At 36.6% G+C, this 20,393-nt stretch overlaps 1 protein-coding gene across 2 annotated transcripts in view; it reads left to right on the top strand.

The window, feature by feature from the left end:
- The window catches only part of DOK6 (docking protein 6), a 251,085-nt gene that overhangs the window by 149,725 nt on the left and 80,967 nt on the right, over nt 1-20,393 (top strand). For both annotated transcript variants that reach the window (XM_064432502.1, XM_064432511.1), the window contains exon 5: nt 4,519-4,708. In XM_064432502.1, the coding sequence (XP_064288572.1) occupies nt 4,519-4,708 (190 nt within the window). The remainder of the gene's footprint in view (nt 1-4,518; nt 4,709-20,393) is intronic.

The raw sequence follows: 20,393 nt of genomic DNA, 5'->3' as shown, positions 1-20,393 counted from the left end.
CTTGCTTCCTGGATTTTAATTGCAAGAAACTCATTAATTCCTGTTAGTAAAAATGTAGCTTTTCATAGTGAACAACGTCCTTGAATCCTCAGAAGAGGATTATGAGGCATTTCTTTGTGCTACATATTGAGATTACAAACGACAGCCAAAGCATAGAGACTTTGTAATTACATTCACAGAGCTGACTTGTTTTAGGGCATTTTCTAGGGTCTGTAGGATATCTATAATTTAATACATAAAAGCACTTTGCATGGTTTTTTATTCATCTTCTCTTATCCTTAATCCATTTTTATACAATAGGTTTGTTTGTTGGATTTTTTTTAAATCAATGAAACACAGACAATTTTATTCAGAAAAGGAAGTTGTTTACAGTTTTAATGTTAATCCAGTGAGACTTCAGATTCTTCTCTACCTTACTACTTACCACTGAAACAATTTGAAATATTTACCTACCTTTATATTTTTATTGAGATCCTTACATTTTTAATGAATGCAAAGCAGAATATTTATAAGCAAAGGAAAAAAAAATTTCTTCTGAAATCCTGATTCCTCACTGCATACAGCAGAAGGAAAGCATTCTAATAGTCCTGAGATATGAATAAACACAAAATGCTGCACCTTCCAGACTTCAAGCTGCACCTTCCAGACTTCAAGCTTTCTTTTCACCTGAAAATTAGCCACAGTTGGTCAGCAGCAGAACTTTCACAGATGGAGGAGTTTCTTTTGCATATAAATAGAATATTTGTTTCCAAATCCTCTACTTATTTATGTAGGTGCCACCAACTTGGCTGTCACCTTCTATAAGTAATTTTTTACCGATCATTAAAGCTGAAATGAAACCGAGCATCTGGATTGCAAGATTGCAATGTCATCTGGTTGGTTTTCCAGCTAGGATGATTTAACCAAAGGAATCCAGTGATAAAATGGCAGCATCAGGATCACTGGGCTCCCATGATTTTGCTCCCCCCAGTACAGCTGGAAGGCCGAGAGCATTTTGGAGTTGCTGCCAAGTCTCTGTCTCAGTCAATATGCTCATTTTCATAAAGACTCTTATGCTCCTATGCCCTGGAAAGCATTATTAAATGTCGTATTCTTGCCAAAGCCCAAATGCTAAACACCTTTACATGCACTAAGTGTATGATGAAGCATTGCTCTGCTTATTCAAGGAGATGGGAAAGAGCAGTCACATTGAGTGAAATAATAAGCGTAGCGATATATCAACATTTGTTTCTCATCCTGGCTCCCCTATTCCCTGAACTTTGCTCTCACCTGTTTAGAGAAGGGTGATAGGAATAGGAATCCTGGGTGCTGAGGAATTGTGCCTGTTCAGTCCCAGTCTTATTTTGTCCAACAATATTGCATCTACTTGTTTGCTTTCTTCCATCTCCCTGCTTTCTGGGTCCCTTATTAACTTCTATATGGTTAGTTTTACTGACCAATGGACTGTTATGATTTCATCCTACTCATATGCAGATGATATCTGAAACAAAGAGAAGCAAAATAACCTATTCAATGTCTTTCAGAAGATTTGGTGTCAAAATTCAGCTGGAACTTCCAAATCTGGCCTATGATGAATGTTTGTTTTTGCCTGGATAAGTTTAAGGGCAAAACATGCCACTAAAGATGGAATGACTGTATTACCATTAACTAGACACCTGCTCAAATATTTTCTGAAATGGAAAAATTTGACCCTGCATGTTAATTAATAAAACAATTTAATAGTATCTACACCTTTCCATGTCCTCAGCTGCCCGTTATTCAAAAGTGTAGGTTTTGTTCCAAAAGCAAATCTATCTATCCTCAATCTTCTCCAGCACATATGTTTGTACGCTTGTTTTTCTTGCCAATTTGATTCAGTTCCAAGGGTGCTACGTTTTGCCCTGGAGCTGATGTTCACTTTAATCAGACATACTTCCTTTAATCCCTGACATCTCACCTTAGACACTGACCTCCCATGCAAAGTCAGCAAATGTCTCCTGACAGTTTGAGGATACCATATGTCCTGGATGCCCTTCATGCAATAATATCCTCAAACACATCAGAGAAGTTGAGCATTTCATGGCTAACCTGGTAACATCTAAAGCAAGTTGAAGTATTTTGTGCCTTCCACACAGCAGCTTAATGTTAACTTCAAAAAATAATTGTACCTTTTCATTTTCTCTGCTGTCTGAGGCATTCTGTCAGTGAAGATGGGGAAAGAGAAAGATTTTCATTCTCACATAGTAAACCCATCCCCCATAGATACACTGTGTTATTTCATGTCATGCAAGAGAGAAAGAGCTGACAGGCCAGTTACTGCATCTTGCTTTCAAATAGATGAGGGAAGTGGCAATAGTTGACAGCACAGCAATGCAAAGCTGGAGCTAATACATGATAAAAGTACACCTGCAGAGCTGCAAGGAATTTCTGCATGATGATCCCAATGACATATGGATACTGAAAGGATGTGTATACATATACATATACATATACACACACATATATATATATATATAATTGCAGTACAAAGTGAAAGTTATCTTGTTCACCACCATTCCCTTCCCAATGCGGTCTTTGACCCTTTACTCCCAAGTGTGAGTCTTTCCATTTAGTTTAGTAGGCATTACATTACACCCCTGCCCCATACACTTCTCTGAGCATTAGGGGAAATTCTCCTCAGGGATCTCAACAGCCTCTGCTAATCTACCTGTGCTGTGTGTCACAAGACTTTCACAAAATGTCTGGGGTTTCACACATGGGATCCTGGTCATAAAATTAAACTTCCAGGGCTAAAACCCATTCGTGTGACTAATGAGAACTTGGGCCTGGGAGAAGAGGTTGTGACTAAATGAATAAATTGAGGAGCCATTAATAGGACAAAATTAAATTGACTGAAACAGAACAACATTGGGGATGGCAAGTTTACTTATAGCTATGCAGCAATTTTTATTGCTCAGCCAGCAGTTCCTTGCTTTCTCTAATTCCTCAAACTTTTGCCACTTTATTCATACACACGCAAAATCACACACACTCATAACATATTTTATATTAACTCATTTGCAATATTTTACTGTTTGGTCAAAAACATATGTATATATCAAATGTTTAAAAATTAGAGACACAATGCCTATAATAATGAATTGCAAACAGAACGGGAAGCTAATTTTGAGTGTTGCAGTAAATTTCTGTCACTTAAATTTAAATTCCTTCCTAATTTTTGAGAGGATACAGTGAGACAATTCAGTTCCAATGGTAGATTAAAAATATTTAATCCACCCTTTTTACCCTTTAACCCTTTTCACTTTATCAAGTAATTGGAGGCAATTTTCCTATCAGTTGTCCCTCTAAGGAACATTTTCCAAATATTGTTATTGAATAAGCATTGCTCATGCTGATGCTTTGAATTGTTCTTACCGTTTTTGTCAACACCTTCAGGCAGTAGAATTGACATTTTGCATTTTTATCCATTTCAAAGATGAAAAGAAACTGTGACAGGAAAGTTGTGAATGTACTGCACTCTCCCATATGATGCTATTAAGCACTAATATTGCAATGCATGTAATGTTAAAATATAGGCTGGCACTTCCAACTGTACAACCAGAAATTTAACTGAGTTTTTCACTCTTTTTAGAAGCAACTCATAAAAACATAAGTTATTTATAAAAGAAAATTACATTTTTATTTAAATTTCTCTTCCTAATAATGTTTACTTCCTTTCATATGAGTTAATGGTGGTTTATATCACCTTGGTTTTTTCCTTTTTTTTCCTTTTTTTTCCTTTTTTTTATGATTTTTTTTTGCATTGCTTATTAAAACCCATGCAATCCAGGCACTTCAGAGAATTATTAATGCCCTTGACCTCCTACTGCAATAAGTGCACTTTGCAAGCAAAGTGCAGCTGATAGTGATTGATGTCATGACCATAATAATATATCATGTTGAATCAGATGTTTCAAGAAAGCAAGAGATGATTAAAATAGTTATTAATTTTGAAAATATGAATTACTTTGGCAAATAAACAGAAACTGAATGCAAGGAAAGTAATTATTTACAAGCTTCAAGCAGTAAACTTGGATTTGTAATTTCAAGGACAGCTTTTCTAAAAGGCAACGGCTGCACATACATATTTTGCCAGGATACCTTCAGTTCTGTTCTTTGAGAGAGGAGTCTTTGTCAAAGTTCTCATCATTGAGGATTTTGATTTTTAAAGAGTCATGGACCTTAATGTGAGGGTAAAAAAGGACTTCAGTAAAGTTGCTGGGAACATATGTCTGAAAGGACTATGCAGATAATCTGTGAAAGATGTTTCACACTGATGCATCATTTATAAGGGAAACAAAATGAGGATGATTCTCCTCTTACTCCTCTCTTACACACTAGCAGGACTGCTTCAGTATCTCAGTGGATCCTCACCTCTGTTAAAACCAGATTTTTTGGCTTTGATTTCTGGATCATCAGAACTAAAGACTATGTCACTGGTTTTCTCCCAGTATAAAATCTTACTTTAACCAATGATGTCTTACTTTGTGTTTTTTTCAGAACGATTCAATGTATACCTTATGCCTACACCAAATTTAGATATCTATGGGGAATGTACAATGCAGATCACGCATGAAAACATCTATCTCTGGGACATCCACAATGCCAAGGTCAAGCTGGTCATGTGGCCTCTGAGCTCTTTGAGGAGATATGGACGTGACTCAACGTGGTTTACATTTGAGTCTGGAAGGTAAGAGCTAAGGAGATGCAAACAAAGGAATAAATTAACAATGTTGTGTTTTTTTAAATAAGCAGTCTGATAAGTTAAATATGCCTCTCCTTATAAAGCAAGACAGAATACATGACCTCTCCATAGACTTCCCTTTGCTGAATTTTACTTTTCAATATGTCCAGGCCAGTGTTTGAAATAAATGTTAATAAGTCTCATATTAAAAATTAGCTTAAGCTCCCTCTGACTTTTATTTAACTGTGATTGAAATGTCATTCTTAAGGTTTATGAGTATCACTGTGCTTAAACACTAGTGTGGTATGATTTGAGTACTTTTGATGTAGAAGAAATTAATTCTGGATCATGGAAATGGCTCATCATGCAAGTATGAATGGAATAACTTCCATTACAGTGGATATTACTCTTTTTGGATGTTCCTGATGACTGATTGCTACCCTAGAGTATAATTGCAAGCAGGAATACAGAGAACACTGTGAACCCATAAAAAAGCTAGCTCTTTTTCCTGCCTGCAGCTTTAATCCTCATTGCCATTTCCATCTTCAGATCAGTTTTAAATTTCCATAGAGCTCTGTTTTGTCTCTCTTTAATACATTTCATATCTTGCCATTAGGTTCACTGCCTTTTCTGCATTTCTGCACAAAAATAATTCTGCGTTTAACTCTCCCTCTGATGGTGTTTCAACTTGTATTTTATGGTTCTAGATTATTTTTTTTATGGTTTGGTTTGGGTTTTTTTATGGGTCATCATACTCCTTTATGAGGAGCTTGAATATTCTGAAACAATCTGTGAAATTACAGGTATCTCTACACTCCTGGGTTAGACACACTGTCTCACTAGAAAAATCTTTATATGCATTTTGTTGTTTGCTTACTCAATACAAATAACAAATATTCACAAAAGTTCAGTTTGTGATCAGAAACAAAACCATGGATCACATGGACCCTACTGTCTAAGGGGATAGTGGCCAAAATTCCTCTGCCATTTCTATAGCTGAGAGTTACCATTTTACCAGTAATTTGTATATCCAGAATGCTGTCACAAGACCATTTTGATTCTGTGTTAGTTTTCTGTGATGAGTTCACATGAAGACATCACTGGAGTTTTTCATTTAATATTTTGTTTAAATAGCAAAAGCTGACCCATGTTTCAACTTGATTTCAGTGATTAAGCTGAGGGGCTTATTCAAATATACAGTTTTAGCATGAATTAGCATTTCAAGCCTCCTACAGTATTTTAATTCCATTTCAAGCCTCCTACAGTATTATAATTCCATGCTAGTATCTGAATATCATCTGCTCCTACAGCCCATGAACCATATGACCTGATGAAAAGTGGATTGTTTTCCTGTGTTTTATTATTATCAGATAGCTCTGCCTTTATCTGTCATGCTTTATTGTCTTTGATCTGATTCCTCCCTTTTTGCTTGCTTGGGAGTACTTATCTGATTTGAAAATGCATAGAGGTAAAAAATAGAGCTAGAGAAAAGTTGGTATTTTCAATAACATCTGAAGGTTATGTAGGGCAATAATAGCACTCATTTTAAAATCTGTTGTTGATTTGTTTGGGGTTTTATTTTATTTTTTAATCAACAAATCATCTTTCTCATCTTTCTCAACATGATTTGCTTTGTCCCCTGATCTGCTAGTACCTTAATACAATAAATTCCTGATGCATGTTGTTTTATCAGAAGTGAAGCACTCATCCATGTTTTATGAGAATGTTGTGCAGTAAAAGTGTTGTTGCTTTAATTTTTCCCTAAGGCTTAAATATTAAATGTAGGCAATTGCTTTAAAGGAAATATTTTTGAATAGGTTATTATGTTTTAGTGTGTTTTAGCAGATATCCATTATATGTGTATGTGGTTTGCATGAACATTTGAAGCTCAGTTTTATATATTTATATTACATCCTGAGTTTTGGTATTACTTTGTTTAAAAAAATTAATCCTTTCAATAAATTGACATATTCACAAAGAGATACTATGTTAAATAAATTGATCAGAATTAAGCTTTTTTACGAATTTACCTTTAATAAATATATTGCTTTTCATTTAAATGAAATATGAATGTGGATGTATAAAACTGAACTGCTCACTTGTCTAATGAAATGCAGTGACTACGCAATTTGAAGAATGTCTAAAATATGGGAGGAATTAACTCAGATTATTTTAATCTGCCAGATTTTTCTGTTTAGCTTTGCAATGAATTGGAGTAAATGTGTCTTTGCTCTATCTATGACGTTAGACTTGTCCTTATTTTTTTTATTATTTATTGAACCAATGAAAGGAAGTATACCGTGCTCAGACATTACCTTAATCTGTGTTTTTGTCTATCCAAACCCTGCTGAGATATGGGGAAATAACCATTTTGTGTGGCTTTGTTCAATGCTGGATGGAGAGATTCTCATTACCTAAAGTACCTGATTAGGGCTAATCCCATGAAATCTCTTCACCTATCAGAAGACAGTCATTCACAACTCCATTAGGCACCACAATAGCTTTGTGTGGATTAATGCTGTTTATCTAACACAGTAAATGGATCAGAGCACATGAGGTAGAGCATAGCTTTTATGTTTTTAACATCTAGGCTTTCCAACTAACCAGTCTTGTTCTGGATCTGGGAGTTGTGCTGGTTTTGGAAGATTAATTTTCTTCACAGCAGCTGGTATGGGGCTGAGTTTGGGATTTGTGCTGAACACAGGTTTGTAACCCAGGGATGTTTCAGTTATTGTTGATCAGAGTTTGAGCAGAGTTTACACAGAGTGAAGGACTTTTCTGCTCCTCACCCCACCCCACCAGCAAACAGGCTGGGGGTGCACGAGGAGTTGGGAGGGGACACAGCTGGGACAGCTGACCCAAGTGACCAAAGGCACAATCCTATACCCTATGGCATCGTGCTGAGTGTATGAAGCAGGGGGAATGAGAAGGAATGGGGGAGACATTTGGAGTGATGGCATTTGTCTTCCCAAGTCATTGTTTTATGTGCTTGAGGGAAGTTTTCCTGGGAATGGTTGAACACCTGTCTGACCATGGGGAATGGTGAATTAATTCCTTGTGACATTTTACATGTGCACAAGGCTTCTACTTTACCTACTCCACTGTCTTTCCTCACTTTTACCCTGCTGATTCTCTCCCCCATCCCCGTGGGGGAGTGAGAAAATGGTTGTGTGATACTTTGTTGACAGCTGGGATTAAACCACAACAGGAGTGGAGTTTCAATGTTTAATCATCAATGATTCACAGGATTTCCTTAGTTTATGGATGTATATAATGTGTTCAGACGCCTCATTCTCCTTTTTTGGATATTGGATACATTGGAGCCGCTGTGGAGTTTACCTGCCTGGGAGGACTTACTTCTCTTCAAACTTTTAGAAGTGCTGCTCCATGTACATGGGCTAAATTAGTCTTTGATTGTCTCTGATTTTAAGCCTCTGAAACAGGAGGTGTGTCCTTACAGAGCTGCCCTCCCTAACTGTCCAGATGAAGTTGCTCTTAATTTGCAGGGGATTGCATTAAGTACATGCAATTTAAGAAATGGGCCAGAAAAGTAAAACAGCTACGGGTGAAACATTTCATAGTCCTCATCAGGTGTAAGGCATCCTTTTCAGTCTCTTGTCGAAGTTACAGGATTCATTTTGCTGATGTTGTCAACCAACCATTATAAAAATAAAAAAATAAAAAAAACAAACGTCCTTACCATAGTAAAGGCCATAAGCAATGTTTAAATTCCACTCTCTGGTAACTACAAAAAGCAATTGTCCAAGCTTTGCTTTTAGCAAAACAAACTGTCTGAGCCATCTTTTTAGGAGCATTTTAGGACCTCCTAAGAATTCAGAATTGAGACACAGAGAAAATTAAGCACATATGGACTCCTTGTTCATTTTGAAATGTTTTTTCTTTCAATTTACTGTAATTTTGTCTTTTACATTATTTTCTATGTATGGAAGCTGTCTGGTCAAGTGTATTAACTGGCCAGAAGTATAAAAAAAAGAAAAAGCTGAAGTTAAGTTAAACATGGTGAAAAAATGAGGGGATGGGCTGTGGAAGCTCCAGCCAAAATTTGTCAAATTTTGTGAGTTTCCAGCAGAGACTTTGAGGCAGAAGGTTTTTCTTGGATTTTTGAGAGCAGAAGGAGCCACAAATCTATTACATACTACTTTTTCTGAAATACATTTTCTTTTACTTTGTAGACAAGATGTTGAAATTTAAACAATTTCAAGTATTTCCGAGTAATTCATGCTGTGCATTCAAAGAGACTCATTGAACCACACTAAACTATTCCTTCTTTATTTGCCTTTGATTTACTTTTTTTTTGTTCATCAGAGAAAATTTAATGAAATATGGTCTTCTCTATCACTTCTAAGATCTGGAATCTGTTTCTTTGGTTAGGAAAAATATTAAGCTCAAGCATTACACTGTGGTGACATGAGAGTTTCTCAGATTTTTTTTTCCCAAGACTGATATATTCATTTTCTCTGTGGTACATACACAGATGCTAGGGTTATCTGAAGCAGAGAGTTCACTGTTTGCTTCAGGCACTACATCTGACTGAAATGTTTCATTTGTCTGTTAGTCCTCTGTGGTGATTTTTGGTGTTAATATGAAATGTATTAGTCTATTAACCCTTAAAGCTCAGTCACAGGGAACATGCTCTTTTTTGCTTATGTGGGAGGAGGCCCCTTATGCATGTGCCTTGTGAGACTGCAGTCATGGGACTTCATACACTGTTGTATATGTCTGTGCCTCCCTGAAGACAAGCCTGCAATTCCTGATTGCTGGTGAATTGTCTAAATAGTGGATTGAGTTTATCTATCCTGGGTTTATGATAGAATTATAAATAATGTATTTTAAATCATTCTAAATATCATTAAAAATCATAAGCTTGTGATAGAATTTGTGAGTCATTTTGGGTTGAGCAGCAGTATGAGCACTTGTGCAGCTTCAGTAGATAATTTATCCTTTCGCATAAACGTTAGCTCAGGGCTCTCACTATCCCAGACTTTAAATAGTTAAGTTTGCTACGATCTTTTCCTTCTTTTACACCTTTGTGATATTTTCAAAAAGCCAAATTACCCACGATATAAATTTTCTCTGGTTTTATGTTTCCTCATGGTCCCTTCACTTCTTTCTCATATCCTTTCCACAAGTGGCATATATCTCTAAAATCTGAAAATAAAATCTTTCTTGAAAAAGAAACATTAATCTCTTTTATATATCCTACCATAGCTTTTTTCTCAGTAATGACGCAGCTCTAATTTTAGGGAAAGTGGCATTTCTTAGCACTGAAAAGGTTTCATTAGTTCCTGTTACTTAGCAGTGCCAAGGTTATACTGTAATATGTTGTAATTGTAGTTCCATTCCTACTTTTTTCCATTCCAGCTCTCAGTTTGCCTCTTGCCAAATTCCTGACCTGGAATAAGTTCTATGTTAGTAATTTGATTCACTTAAACCCTACTTAAAGAGGAGTTGAGTGTTTAACTCATCTACAGGACTCTAATTCTGGTTTTGATCATGGTACCTAATCGAAGGTACCAGAAGGTAATATTGTAAGTGATTTATAAACTGCTCATTGTATTTTCTCTCTGCCAAGGCTCCTCTCAGACTGCTGTAGCATTGATAAGTCAGAGCAAGTTCCACCAAAACTCACATAGCAATGAAATTCTTCATCGTATAATTGACCATGGGAAGCAGAGAGAAGAAAGGGTTGCATTGTACCTTCTAAAGCATTCTGCTTTTTCTAAACCCTTTGATTGAAAATTTGCTCATGATATACAAACCTACAAAAGAAGATTTTCTCCAGCTGACAAAGAATGCCTAAGCTATTTCAGTTCATTGTGAAAGCTAATTGTTACGAGAAAAACAATGACATCCTAAAAAGAACTATTTTGAGAGAATTCCCTTTTTTAATTTTAACAGAAATAGATTGAAAAGTCAGCGACTCTTAGGACAGAGCACCAAGCTTCATAGATGACATTGTGTAGCATAATAATGAATAAATTTATAAATACTAAATTGATAGCAATGAGAACATCACTAGCTAATTAATTCAGCACTGCCCAAGCAATTTCCTTATGAAGTTGTACTGAATGAGACACGCAGTTAGAAAAACAATCACCCAAAGTTTGTCCAGTGAACACAGCAGATACGCATCTCAGAAGGAAAGCCATCATCTCTGAGGTGTCTGTAGAAGTGGGTTATATTTACAGATCACAGAGGGATCAGTGTGAGTTGTCAAGTCATCACCAGCTGTCCAATATTATTTGTTTATTTGAAATGCTGCAAAGCTTTTTAATGGAATCAATAAGAATGATGTTGTGTTTGACTAGAGTATTAGCACACAGCATGTTAAGTTCCTCCTATGATCTTGGCATGACATGAGTTGTACCTTTCAGTTGAAGCCTAATTTGCTTTCGCCCTTCATAACACAGTCACCTCATAGTCAAATTAGGGCTTGTTTGAAAATATTTTGAGACCAGCCACCATTTAGCTTTCAGGAGGTTCTACATCCATGTGTGAGCCCAAAAGCTGTGCTATCCTGTAGGCATGCATTGTTGGATTAATATTCCTGAAGCTGAATATGGCTAACAAGGTTATTGCTGTGTAATGTATGAGTGCAGAAGAAGCAGACAAAATAATTCATACATTCTTAATCACATTAGGATTCACTTATTGTTTCGACTCTGCATTTTAACCTTTGAATTACACAGTCAGCTACAGCAATAATTAATCTCATATGGCAGGTCTGGATAACTTGAAACATCCCAGCAGCAGGTCCTTTTATCTCCAAGAGGCATAATAACCCTTAACTTCTTACCAGAAAATACAGGAGGGCAAAAATAACTCAGATTTGAAACTCAAAACAACGTAGTAAAAAAAAAAAAAATCAAAACTCTAAAGCTTTTAAATACAAAATAGTAATAAATTTTGTAATGTTCTTAATTTAATATATAGATACCATTTACAATAAAAGTGTTTGTTTTAGCACTGAAATGCTGTTGCATCTCTCCCCCAGCAAGGCTATTTACATGAGCTAATTAAAAATGCTGAAACTTGACACCTAATTATCTATACAGACAGTGGAAGAGTGTTAAATGCTTCACAAAGGGCAATCCAGAAGGGTTTTGCACAGAGAACCATGTAGCCAGCAAGAATGCTAAGCACAAATAAATCCTTCTTTTCTCCAAAGCTTATGAATGTAGGATCATCAGTTGAGGAGGAGGTTTGAAATATCCATTATGCTAGGGCTGTGTACTGTACAAACATAGAAGGAAGTAATCAAAATGCAAAAGTTGGAATTTGCACAACAAAAGAGCCTCGTTCATGAATATGTAGGAACCTGTGCAAACCCCTGCTTGCACATGCACAGGAACATTGCAGAAGCATAAAGGGGCATGGTTTTATGCATTTATGGCCTTCTTGCTTGTCAGGAACTCTGGTTCCTCTTCTGGCATGTAGATTTATTCAAAAGGTCATTTTAGCGTTGAGCAGTTTTCTCTTGTATGTCAGATGCAAAAGCAATTGCAATGGAAGTTTTATTCTTCTCTCAGGGTTGAGTCTTCATTACAATGAAATCATGTTGAGTATAGCTTGACTGCTGTTCACTACTCTTGAACTGAGAAAGCTGCTTTAGCATGCTGGTTTTGGAAGCTGTTGCCAAATATTTGCTTTATTCCCCTTGTTCTTTCAGGCAGTGTTGATTCATTGTTCTCAGAAATTATAAACTCACTTATAAGTAAAAGCTGAGACCACTTGGTCTGTTCAGCCTTGAGGAAACTGAAGGGAGACCTCCTTGCAGTCTTCAACATCCTCACAATGGGAAGGGACAGGTGCTGATCACTCTCATCACCAGTGACAGGACTCAAAGAAACAGGATGAAACTGAGTCAGGAGAGGATTAGGTTAGATATCAGGAAAAGGATTTTCACCTTGAGGGTGCTGGAACAGGCTCCCCAGGGAAGTGGTCACAGCACCAAGCCTGACAGAGTTCAAGAGTTTGGATAGTGCTCTCAGACACATGGTGAGTCCTGTGCAGGGCCAGCAGATGGACTCTATGATCCTGATGGATCCCTCCCAACTCAGCATATTCTATTATTCGATAAAATACCTACTGGCATCTTTTTGTTTTGCTTTATTAAGATGCATTTCTGGAAAATGTGGGTACCCAGTAACTTCTTTGCTTCCAAAAGAGGTCAGTAGAGTGTTTTTGGCCATTACTGTCAGTCACAGATGGATAGCAGTTCCAGAAATACTTCTGTGTTCTGGACATAGTAGTTGTGTGAGAACAGAAATTCTAGCTTAGAAATTTCCATGGTGACACTTTTTTTCAGTAGCTGTATGCTAACTTTTCATTAGCAAGTTGAATGTCCTTAACAACAAGAGCTTTAGATGTATGTAAGTTATATATACACACATTTCCCAACATACTTATGGTATATGTGATCTAATGGGACCCCAGGCTGCATTAGAATGTATAAGTAACTGTGGAGGTTACTAACTTTTCTTTTTTTTTTAATTGGTGCAGGTTTTCTTACATTTTTTGCTTTCAAAACCAATCAATAATAATGGAAATAATATTTCCATCTATTGATTAATTAATTATTAATTTCATTCATTATGTCATTGAATAGAAAAAATCTGCTCTTCCATAAAAAGCTATTGATTATTAAAACCAAGACAATAACATTGAAAAAAAGCACAAATGGAAACATTAGTTTGCAAAGCAGACAATTTTCTTGAACTGGTGAATAACTATGCTGCTTTCGTTAAAACCTTGAAAACATGGTAAATAACTCTGATAATATATATTCTTCACAACTTTCCAACATCTTCACCATTAGTGAAATCAAAGTTACTTTTTGTGAACTTTTACTACTAAGACAAATACACACACACACACACAAAGATTTTAATTACATATGTAAAGTAATATAAATGTTTTCTTCCCAAAATATGTATATAACTAAATATGAAGACCTGAAAGAACTATCTAATTGACCATTCATGATTAATTGTTTTAGTTTTTTACATAGTGCCTGAATACAAATCCATGTGCTAAATTTCAAGGGTTTTTTTCACACAGCACTTTGCTGAGGAGAAAACAAGGCTAATAATTGAAAACCATGTCACAGCCCTCCTAGCATTACCATATTTTATACCCCCTCAAGTCTTTTACTGCAACTAAATGTCCTCTCACTCTAATTTAAATTAACTAAAGAACTATTAAAATATTGTCACATAGGGGAGATGGAGAGCACTTTACAGGCACTACCTATTCAGTAGCATTCTGGAAAAATCAGGCTGTTTGGTCCCACTGGCTCCTTTAATCTTCCACTTATTTATAAGGTACCAAAGGAAGGTTTGCCCCTTAGCCCCTGTAGAGGAAATGCTATTAGCTGCTGTGTCCCTCTTAATGGTACTTCTTTGCTATCACAGTAAGTTATTACTATTATTGCACTATTAATAATTCTGTACTCTGTGGTCTGTGATTTATTTCTGCTGTGAGTGGTCATTTGTCACATATTTTCTAAAAAGCTTCCATCTTATTAGAAAGAGGGGAGGGAGAAGTAGCATCTAATGGAATCTCTCAATCTCGGCTGCTCCAAACATCGTTTGATCTTTCTGACTTTTTGGAAGAAAACTCAGTCAGTGCTATAATTCACTGTAATCTTTCATCTACTTGATTATCCTGTCAGTGGCCAAAAAGTCAAATATAACATTGTATTCGCATGGCTTGTTTGAACCAGTATATCTAAGCAGATTTTCACATTTCCTTACTATTTTTTTTAAATAATTCTCTGTCCAACTTGAAAAATATCCCCTCTTTAAAATGATAGTTTAAATGGTTCCAGATACATTTTCTGAAAACAGCATTTTGAGATGAATGACAGAAGGGATTTTATTTACCTGAAATAGCTTAAATTTCACCAGGTTGATTATAAAGGTAAATAGAAATTATCATCACTTATTGCATTTATTAGTATGCAATGCTTAAAAACTCAAAAACATTTGAAACTGTCTTACCCTAAGTATCATTTAGGGTCAGGAATGGGATAAAGGGCAGAAAACTCTATAGTCTTGGGGACAATTTCCTGGAAAACCCTGAGGTTCTTTCAGATGAGGGTGCCAACCCTTTATTTAATGATAGGAAGGCTGGATTATGTGTATCTCTGCTCATCTAAGAGTGCTGCCACTGCCACCAGAGAACAAAGAGCAGCAGCAACAACCCAAAACAACCTTTGAAGAGGACCCAGGCAGGAGTATGCTGAAGATGGTTTGCAGCACAAAACAGCCAGTGGACCAGCTTTCTGGGACTAGGAGACACTGAAAATGGAAGGGAAAGTTTGTGGGGGTGGCACAACAGAATGGGCTAAGCACGTGGAATAGGATATAGGAGTGTGGTACTTAAATACAAATGGGCTGGTAAAACAGAACTTGATAGGGAGAGACTTCCTTAAAAAAATCCAGACAGTAACTGGGTTTGAAAACATGTATCATTTAAGGAGCAGTATCTAATCAGAAAGTGGGAAGATATGAGCAAAAGTAAACACATCCAGGATAAGTGTTCGTCATTAGTGGATGTTGACAAAACAACCTCAAATACTTCATTTCACAGGTACTTTGCTTTTTTTACAAGATGCTTCTTTAAGGCCCATGAGACCAATTTCTCAGAGAGGAAGGAAAAAAAAAAGTATGATTAACTCTCAGCTTTAGAAGCACAGATGAAATGGAGAACAGCCAAGAAAAAGTGTTCTGTGCACGTGGAAGTAGTGTCAAAAGCTGGTAAAAGGGACCATCAGTGTAATAAAAGCAGAAATAACATACAAAAATGAAAATGTATATTAGCATTCATCTGGAGACTAAGATTCTGTCTATGATATAAAGAATACCTGTAATACAAATGTTCCAGGTTGACAAAATGTGGAAATTCTGTAAAAGAATTTTCCAGTGTTACCAACGATATTCAAAGTGGTTTTAATGGCATATGTGGAATAGCCACAAACATGTCCTAGCTTTTTTGTGCAAGTGTCTGGGAAAAGCAAGGTCACCTTTTGCTACATAAGAATGAGGAATATACATTATGTATCATTCTGCACATCGGGGATTTTTACCCCTTGTCTTTTGCCCCAATACTGATTTCTGTTTGGGTAACTGTATACAAGTTTTTGGTGAAGCAGTAGGTATTGCATCTATAGTGCATGAGGTTTTTAAACCTGGCATACAGAATCATGGACAGAAGGGACTGGCACATTGCAGTGTTCTGAGCAGTTCCATGTTATAAATTTCTTATAAAAGTAGTGCTAAATCAGTGTAGGGCAGTAGAAGCCTAAACTCTGGAATATTGAACTAGACAAGTAAACTCCAGTGTAAAAGAAGCTTGTTACTGTTTCTTTTTTCACAGCAAAGGATGATTGCTTTTTTCATTTTGCCCCAGGTTCCCTGGGCAGAGAGCAAGCATGCTGTGCTTAAAAATTTTATGCACTAGGCAAGATGGATTTCATACTTTTAGATTATACTATCCCAAATTTGTTTTTCAGTCTTTGTTTTTCCCCTTTTCTGGCAGACTTGTTAAGGTGCATTTCTTGTCAATTAATAGTATCTCAGTGCTCTGCAGAGAGATGGTCTGAGGGAATATTAAATGGTGGCATGTGAACACAATGACCACAGTTCTCACCATTCTTGCTTAAACCTCTTCAGTTTAAGCAAAATCCTCACTAAAGATAGCATAAAATGTGTCTTTAGCCAATACAACGTCAGTAGTTTCACACAGAACTTATAGTAGATACTCAACAAAAATAATCTAATCAGCATAACTGATTGGTATTAATAATGTGGAAATGTACATTTATCAAAACATCAGAAAATGGCCATTGCACCCCATTAAGTTTTAGACGGGAGATATTATATGTGGTATTATAGGAAAATATGTAGGGAGTCAAGTATGTAACTATAAACTGAAAATAATGCTTTGTGCTTTTTTTTCCCATCCCTTTATAATCTTTTCCCATCCTTTTCCATTATGATCTAAGCTATGTGATTATTTGTGATGATTTTCTTTTGCAGGACTATTTTCTTCTATTTCTTTGTTTCTACACCTCTTTTATCCACTTATACCTTCTCCTTCCCACTTACCTGTGTAATTCTTAGAAGTCCCCGTTTTTATGGAATGAAATTTTACGTAACTATTTTGAGGATATGAAATATTTTGAGGATTCTCAAGATGTTATCATGCTGCCACTTACCTAACACAAACTAAAATTTATTTTAGCTATCAGGCTAATGAGAAAACCTTACAGAGAGTTTTTCCACTGCTGGAAAGGACTAGCACAAGAATGTCTTATACACAATCAAACTTGGAGTCAGAGATGCCAGGTGAATGCAGTGGGAGTTGTTTGATCCATTACAGAATTGCTGCTGTTTGCAATTGAGAGAACAGGGAAAATCTGTCTACTTCACTTCTGCCTGGCTTGTGTCAAAGAGGAAAAGTTAAAGCAAGTGGGAGTGAAGTCATGTTTCCTGACTAAATTAAATACCACACATAGCAAGTTGGTGCAAGTTCAGTGAATTTTTAATGCTTGTGGTGGGGGTTGTACGTTTTCTGTGATTGCTTTTTGATGTTATTGCACACTCAGTTTACCACAGAAGGCATTATTTGGCCACTGGTGTCAGCGTACATGTCTAGGTAAAGTTCATGCCGGAACCACGGCCTTCAGCCAAGATCTTCAGTTCTAATTCAGTGGCTGACAGATACAACTTTGTGGTTTTTTAACCAAATCCCTGCCTTGTCTCATACCTGGTGCTATTGCCTACCCCTGGGGTTGCTGCTGTTGAAGTTGACAACCTATCCCTTCTGAGATTAGTGTTGATGAGTCCTTGGATGCCATTAGCATATATTAATTACTCATTAGTAATTACTCATTAGTGTGTACATAGCATGGTGAGTGGATGGCCATGTGTGCCCATAATATTTTCATGTGACTTTCTGAAAATTCCTTGATGGCCACAATGGTCAAAGCAGTATCTTTCATACCTTGAAGGTGGACTGACATTGAGAGAGGACAGCAGTGCTTAAATCCCCACCACAATAAAATCACAACGTGCTGAAAGCTTCAGAGAAATGGTTGACCATAAATGCTTTAATGGCCAAAATCACTCTTGATGGTGCATTTAAATGGGGAAGTGGTGGGAGGAACACTTGAAATGCTTACTTTGAAGTACTCAAAAAACTCAACATGCTCAGGGACCTTCTTTCATCATTTCTTCACACTTTTTGTGTCCCACTTTTGAAATGAGAGAATTCAGCATTCATTCTTCATAAACTGGGAAAATTGATGTTTTGGATGCATGTTAAAATTATGCCTGTGACTACTACACCTTTTTTCCCTGTTTCTATGGCTCTAAGCATGGCTCTGTATTAGTTCCTTCATAATTTTGACTTCTATTTTTCTGCTATTATTCATCAATCAAAAACATTAATTGTATTAGTCCATTCCCGTTCAGCCCTCCAGAAATTTTTCTTTCTCTCCTTATGTGGATATACTTTGATGAGGAAATACCTACTTTAAATGCTAGCTGTCAAAATAAAATGGCACAAACACAGCATCTGCCTGCATCACGGAAGGCACAGTTTGTTTCCAATACCGCTCAATCCACAGATGAAAGGTCAGTGAGACATTATAGAACAAATGCACTTGTAGATGATTTCAAACGTTAAATTCTTGGTACCCTACCTTTAGGTATGTGCAGGTGCAAAACTGGAGATTATTACAGAATTGGAATCCCAGGATCACAAAATAGGTGAAGTTGGAGGTGACTACCTTTTTTAACTTTAAGCTGAGCATCATCAGGTATTCCAGATATTATGTGCAAGGTCACAGCTTCTAAATATCTCAGGTTTCTCAAAGATGAAATAAAATTAACAGATATACCTATGCAAATTTGATCCTTGGCTGTTACTGTTCTAACATCTGTTGGTTGGCAAATGTCTTCTTAGAAATACAGTTCCTTCCTGAGAGAGAACTGAGTTAACTTCAGAATTATATCTCATTGTGTTTGGAATTAATGCAGACTCTAGGGAGTATCATCTGACAGAATTTCTATCCCCAGCACCCTGGGCGAGGAATAGTCCTGAAGATAACAGTCCTGGAGGGCTCCAAAAAAAATAAAAAGGGAGAAAATAAAGATCTTGGGTCACTAAGTTTTATTGCTTTTCTTATAGCAAGTAGTGATGTGCTGCCACAGGGCTCCTGTACTATTACACTATCATTTATTTTAACCAGAAATGGCCTTATTTAGGTTTTATATTTAACATTTTATATTTGTCAAAGTCAACAGTATTCATGCTTATTAAATGCTGTTTCCCCTGTGTACTGCTCCTAAAGACACAGAAAGAAGCTGAATATTATTGTTATGGGTTGTCTTTGTTGGCAAATAACAGCTCTTAACAGGATTGCAGAAGTCCTGTAGAAATATCTGTACTTGCATATGATCCCAAATTCCAGCACTTGGAACTTTTATCTTTCTCATTCTAAAGGGAGATGAAAAATAATAGCCAAACCATGAAGAGTGAAAAGGTTTAGTCAGATAAATTTAGCTTATGGTAGTCTTTGCAAACTCTTTATCACACCAGTGTTTTATATTGGTGTGTTGTACAGCCAACAATAACTGCTCCTTCTGTACTAAAATAAGAGTAATATATGAGTTCTTGCTTTGCTGGTAAGAATAGATGTTTGTCCAGTAGTTAAACAGTACTAATTAATAGTGTTAAATAGTATTTCATCATTACCAACAAAATCTGAGTTCTTCCAATTAACAGAGCTAATTATCTAACAGCATTTTCATGTCTGTTCGATTACATAAACTGTGAAAAATGCAAATGTGTTGCGTATTTAAGAACATGTCAACAATAGGCTTTATTATCCTCCCTTTGCTTTTAATAAATGTGACTTTTTCTTTAAAGAAAATGTTGCAGTGTCAAAAGTCTCCATAAAGTGGGTTGTTTTGTATATTTTTATATGCATTAATTACGTGCACTGATTTCTTAAATAATATGAACTGAATACTAAAGCAAGAAGGTAATTTGCATGTGCAACTTAGAATATTTCTTACTTAGAAGTGATGGAAGCACAAACAGCATAGTTCAGTTGCCCCCATCAAAATATCTAGGTCATGTTTTATGAAAGTAGTCCATAAATCAGGAAGAGACAAAAAATGAAGTTATGGTAAAGTATTTGAATTCTACTTCTTAGACTCCAAAGTATTGCTTCTAGTAGTTAGGAGCAATGTTTTGGGTATTGGGTGTATTGGGTTTGTTTGGTAGCAAGGGGACTGCAGAGGTGGCTGCCAGAAGCTTCCCCCATATCTGACAGAGCCAGTGCCAGGCAGCTCTGAGACAGACCTGCTGCTGGCCAAGGCCAAGCCCATCACTGTCAGTGGTAGCCCTCTGGGATAATGTATTTATGAAGCAGGGAAAGAAACCCTGAAGAACAGCAACTGCAGCCAGAGAGAGGAATCAAAATATGTGGGATACAGCCCTGCAGACACCAAAGGCAGTGAAGAAAGAGGGGCAGGGGATGCTCCAGGAACTGGAGCTGGGATTCACCTGCAGTGGTGCAGACTACAATGAGGAAACTGTGTCCCTGCAGTCTGTGGAAGTCCATGGTGGAGCAGGATCCCACAGTGGAAGAGGTAGA

The sequence above is a fragment of the Passer domesticus genome, chromosome 1 (assembly GCF_036417665.1).
Source record: "Passer domesticus isolate bPasDom1 chromosome 1, bPasDom1.hap1, whole genome shotgun sequence".
NCBI classification, from domain to species: Eukaryota; Metazoa; Chordata; class Aves; order Passeriformes; family Passeridae; genus Passer; species Passer domesticus.
The sequence above is the reverse complement of the archived record's forward strand: the minus strand, read 5'-3'. Positions and strand labels throughout refer to the sequence as shown.